At 33.1% G+C, this 6,164-nt stretch overlaps 1 protein-coding gene across 1 annotated transcript; it reads right to left on the reverse strand.

Moving 5' to 3' along the window:
• Positions 1-711: 711 nt before the first annotated feature.
• On the reverse strand, positions 712-5,308 carry LOC110999666 (carcinine transporter). The gene is made up of 8 exons (XM_022268842.2): positions 5,213-5,308; positions 4,897-5,133; positions 4,665-4,832; positions 4,287-4,545; positions 3,588-4,214; positions 3,334-3,515; positions 2,998-3,176; positions 712-2,251 (listed from the first exon to the last, which is right to left on the reverse strand). Exons 1-8 carry the CDS (start codon positions 5,258-5,260, stop codon positions 2,056-2,058), a joined length of 1,896 nt encoding a protein of 631 aa, XP_022124534.2. The 5' UTR covers positions 5,261-5,308; the 3' UTR covers positions 712-2,055.
• Positions 5,309-6,164: the final 856 nt, after the last annotated feature.

Genomic DNA, 6,164 nt, shown 5'->3' on the forward strand with positions numbered 1-6,164 from the left:
TAAAGTCTCAAAATTTTTTGTACCAAAAAATGGATAACATTATCGATTTTAATATCGGTTTCTTTTAATTACGAATATTATTGATTGGTTGCGAATATATTAAACAAAAATTCAAACCCTGCTATGAATAAAACACATTTATGTTATAAATATTTTTTCCTGATTTGACTTTGTATGTTTTAAATAAATAAATAACAAAATTGATGGTCTTACCCGATGTCGTTTTATATTTTTTAATAAGTTTTTGACACAATAATTATACTATATTAGGCATCGAGTCTCAACACCAACTGACGTCAAATATGAGTTTTGTTTTGTTTCTATTAATTTCCATAGCGATGACGCCGAACGAACATGGAAAATTGCATACTACTAATAAATACAATTCGAAATTGTTATATGGGAGTATAAGCTATGACTGCTTGACATAATTTCTTCGTGTGTATCAATAATAAAGCAAATCTCAGAGACTCCTATATCCTTTGGTAATTTATTTAAAGTTTTCAGTATTTCGTACATATTTTTCAATTGCAATTCTCTAGTAATTTAATTTCAGACATTTTATATCTCAATTACATATTACGGTTAGAATAAACTTTATTTCTCATATGAATTAAAAAATTCGCTTACTGAGAAAACATTACAAGACTAAATAATTATTACTAGAACGCACAGAAGGTACCTATACAAAAATTCACAAAACAAATACAGCAACAAAAATGCAGGTAGACACAACAAACCCGAAACGTTCAACCAAGCGACAACATAGGTGTTTGGATTGGATTTATTACTAGATGTGGCATTGATGGTTTATATTAATTACTTTTTATACTTATACATTTCACCTATTTGTTTACGGTTCTCCATATATGATTTAAAAATTTCAAGTGCTTTGCCTGTAACACCGGTGAGTTCAAGTTTTTGTAATAATTTTTCATCACTGATGGTGTCAAAGGCTTTTTTTAGATCGATAAATATACCTAAGGCAAGTTGTTTTTGATCAATTTTATTTTTAATCTTGGTTACGAGGTCAATTGTAGCAGCGATTAGCGAACATATTTTTATTTCTATCGTAGGTTTAATTGAGTATCTTGTAATTGATCTATCAAATGAAAAAAAACTAGTTACAGACAATTAGTTCAAGGGCGTATTAACAAGCTTTAAGGTTAAGTTCATTAGCGATATTGCCGCTCGATATGTAAGAAATTATTCTACATTAACTAGACATTGTTCGTTTTAACTTTTTTTGGGTACCATAAAACTTAAAGTAGTGTGTAATTAGTGAGTGGAAAAATCACAAGATTAATTTTACACGGCAATTTTGGCTGAAAATGTTTAACTCGATATAAAGCTAGTTAAAATCTATGTTACTTTTCTACATATTATATCTAATAATAATCTATGTTTTAAAAGCTATATTGCTTGCGTGAGAATTACACATTAAAACAAAAATTCTTTAACGAAGTTTGCTCCACATGTTGAATTATGTAAATAAACAATTTTAAACTTAAATACAATTTTGAAATAGGAACCAAATGACAACCTATGAAATGGTGCTACTGCTACTAAGTAAACGGCGCTGAATTGTCTATAATTTATGGTTATTATAAAAATATATACTATTCTAGTAACGTCGAAATAATTCTTCAAAAACAGTATCTCTAGTAATAAAAATAAATAGTAAAGTATGGCTAAAAATAAAATCTGTTACAATCTATAAAACCCATAAGTCCCAGTACAAAACTTAAAATTTATGGGACTGTCTTCTTGGATTAATGTTTCGATGATGCTGAAATTGTTGAAGGTTCACCACAGGAATAAATAACACAAATTTTAAACCTAAAATAAGGAAGAAACTATTGCACCAGATGTGACTTACAAAATCTATGTCCACTTTATAATATCTCTAATCAAGATCATGCGTATAACTATAGAAAACTTATTGAACAACATAAAAAATTCAGACTGGCCTAAATATCTATTGTAGCAATCTAAACAATGAGGTACCATCCAAAATATAAAAAAGTTATCAGAATTATTACGAGGCGTCGAACACTAAAACCAATAAGTCATCTTGAGGCTGCCGTCGTGGTCTCGCTGAGTTTCAAGTATGCTCGCCTGGCGTACCAACTTTCTCATGGAACTCCGTCTCGCTGGTCGAAGATCTGACACTTCATCTTCCATTGTTGGAGCCTGGGTCAGTTCCAATTGATCCAAGTTCTCATATGAATCACCTTCTGATTCGACTTGTCTGCAAAATAAATGTACTTTGTGCAAAAGTTTTAATCGTTTGCAGGTTTCTGTGTGGTTCATTAGGGATATAGTATTTGTCTTATTAAAAAAAATCAATATGGCATTGACGTACGTAGTTTATAGATCATTTTGCCCATCTGAGATAAAAATCTTAATTTATATATTGATAAAAGTGTGCAATCGACGAATTGTAATAGCCATCTGTTAATTATTAATACAAGCTATCTATGGTAGGTCGGATTGGTGTATGTGGATAGACCTTTGTATGAAAATGACAGTTCAACCGTGCCAATATCCTAACTTAAGATTTTAACTTAAACCATTTTTAAAACAATAAAAAAGCTAAAGCTTTGGTTTATATTGATTATCAAATATGAGCGAAGAGTTTGCATTCTATCCGTCCCCAAAAATGGATTGTCTTCGTAGGGATTTGGTTATTGGGATGCAGATAGGAGATTGATCGACTGGCACGGTCTGATATCAGATTGTTTTCAATCTTGTGGATTAATTATTGGGTTCGGGCGGTAGACAATGTGGTATATTGTATGACCACAAAGGAATCCCTTTATAGACCTGTCAATAACCACCCACTCTTGATTTACGCAGGAAGGTTGTGTAATCATTACGTATATTTGTTTGTACATATTGTTCTTTATATAACTTAAAATTAATTCAAATATTTTTTTACATATTTTCAATTAGATTAAAAATTCGATTTTAATGGAATTCGTTGCCTCATATTACCTGGGTCCTCCGCAACTCCAGCAATCTTTGTACGTCCAATCCTTGCCAATTTCCTCGCCCTCTTCAGCGGTTTGTGGTAGTGACGTGTGAAGAGTTTCTGGTAACCGGAGTGCTGTTAAACCTCCAACAACCGATAACGCCCCCATTAAAACTAATGGCAGTACTAAGTTGTTTGTTCCCTATTTAGAAAAGTTTCTTATTGTATTCAAGTTCTTTATTGTATGTAATAGGTACTGAAAAACCTAACAAAAATGTACCAACAAGTTTTTGTTTTATTCTTTATACTTATTATGAAAAACACCTTTCTTGTGGTAAGTGGAATATCAGCGTTCTTACCAAGTAATTTATAAAAGGTATTATTATTAAGCCAAGTCCTCCGATGTACGCCGAAGTACCGATGCCGACACCTCTCAACTCTGTCGGGTATAATTCTCCAGCATACGGGTAAATGATCAAGAATGACGCGGAAATAAAACATTTCGATATCAAATACAGTATCAGCGTTTCATTTTCAGCATCTAAAACAGAACAGAGATTGTATTTGGTTTTTCTAGTATTTGTTTATTTGAAAGGCTTGTTAGTTTTATTACCATTTGGTAAAAGTACAGTCACCATGCAAAAAATTCCACTTATAACCATTGATAAGCACAAAGGCCAGCGCCGGCCAACCTTGTCCATTAGTATCCAGCAAACTATGTAACTAGGAATTTCCACTGCTGACGACAAGAAAAAACTCATATATTGATTGCTACCAATAGCTGGTCCGTAATAGCTAAGGCCGACGTACACCATTTCAGACGCGCACCAGTTTAATGTTATCAAAATCGTCTTAAGTCGCATATTAGGAGTCTTGCATAACGAAAATGCGTTTGCATTTTTCGTTTCTTTCACGCCGTGTTCCTTTTGCTCTAGAACCTGTTTTTGGAGCTTAGTTGTGAATTCTTCAGGTAAATGTTTGCCGTTTACTCTAGCTATCGTTTTTAAAATGTTATTAGCCTCCTCCAGTCTTTCTTTCATTAGTAGCCATCTAGGCGATTCCGGTAGAACAAACCAATAAAGATAGTAGAAAAAGAATGGAACGGATGTGGCTAAAGCCAGAGATCGCCAATCACGAAGTACGTACGTCACGCCGGATAATAATATTAATCCAAGCGTATAAAATATGCAGGTCATTACTGTTACAAATGATCTGTAGTTAGGTCCTGCTAGCTCTAGAGCTGAAACGATATAGTATATATGAGAATTATATACACACGTTATTATTTAGGAGTATATGAATATGTACTCACAAATTATAAAAGGTATTTGATAAACAGCGGGAATTGTTAGTCCGACAATAATTCTTGCTACAACCCAAAACCAATATTCGTGTGCATATGCAGTCATAATACTGCCCAGTAACAGTGTTGATAGGCATGCAAAGAATGATTTCTTTCTTCCAATTCGGTCGTTTAAAATGCCAAACGAATATACTCCTATAGGTCCTCCTACATTTAACGCTACTAATCCAAGGGTTGGGTAAACATCATAGTCACAAACTAAATCGAACTGAAATCATGATATACATTAGTTATACACAAGATAAATCTATACAGAATATATAGTATAGCATTTAAGTAGATATTCTACTAAAAACTGGAAAAGCGTTAATAAAATTAAATACTTACATCTATTACAACAGAGGATATAACTTCGGACCTATCGTATTCATAGCCATCCAGACAGGGCTCTAACGGCCAATTCTCATTTATATGTATTGACTTGTTTAATTCCAAAATGTCAGTCCAATTTACGGAATATCGAACACAACTTTCGTAAGTAGAATTGTCTTCTGCCTAAAATTTGTTAATTTTCATAATTTCGATGATTTGTGTGTTGAATATAAAAATGTGTTTTTACCTTTTTTGGGATCGACATCATTTTACGTTCCTCCAACGAAAAATTACTTAACTGTGGCACTTGACACCAGTGATCTGGAGTGTCTGTCATAAACAGTTGATTAAATGCACAAAATCCACATGGTAGACATGCAGGCAAACATACGAGCCATAGTAGGCACTTCTGGTATAATCCAAATTCACCAATCTTCGGGAGCAAATCATCTAAATCTATTCCATCGTCGTGTGCCGCCTTTGCCTTAAAATAGTCACAATGAAGCAATAAAATGTACACAAATGGAAATTAAAAAAAACACTTGAATGTTAAAGTTCTGTACCGGTGCACTTTGAGCGTAGCTTTCTTGGTCTAAAATTCGGTCGTTCATTTTTCTGTCCGTTTTGCCCGCGTAAAGTCTGATTTGGATAACAGTGACTGAGGTATATTCATGACTAGCTAAGCTACCTTGGTATTGGCCGAAGCCTTAGAGTATTAATCTAATTGATTAAAGAAAGATGGACACATACTATATAGAGCTTAGTAAAACGTTTTCCGTGTTCTCAAATATGTGTCAGTGTGTCAATTAAATAGTTATTTCCAATATATATTTTATTTTTTTATTAATTAAATATTTTTATCTCGTGAAGGAAGTCCGAGGTCATGGCACAGTTGTTTGGCAGCTCGTCCGTTTGATTAATAAACTTAGAGAACCCTAGGTTCAATCATAGAAAAATAATTATTGTAAATTTTTACGTAAAACACAGGAATAAATAATTCATTGTATTCACTGGGAACGTGTTCCTCATTATTAACTATGGCAATAAAGAAACGCCGGCAACACACTTGCGAGCCTTCTGGCAATGTGAGTGTTATGGGCGACGGTATCATGGAACATCAGATGAGCCTCATGTCATAAGGGCATGCCCTTAGTATAGTAAAAAAAATTCACGAAGTTTCAATTTTAAAATTGGCTATCCTGTCTTTGACTTACATGGTACTAGATATTTAAATGAAACTTTTATAACGGCCTAAACGTAAATTATTAGATTAATTGTTATTATGGCAACACATCAATAGACTCTTGAGGAGACTGTGAGATTCTGAACGAGTATGTTTAAAACCCTCGTCTCGGACTCTGACACTAACCTTCACATTAGCTTAGCATAGTTTGTGATATGCTTTTCTTGCTCATAATATTATAATCCACGTATATATCATAATATGAAATAAAAATACATTTGTCAACTTGATGTGGTGACCACTATTAAGGTATAAAGACTCATGTCAGAACT

Source organism: Pieris rapae, chromosome 16, assembly GCF_905147795.1.
Source record: "Pieris rapae chromosome 16, ilPieRapa1.1, whole genome shotgun sequence".
NCBI lineage: Eukaryota > Metazoa > Arthropoda > Insecta > Lepidoptera > Pieridae > Pieris > Pieris rapae.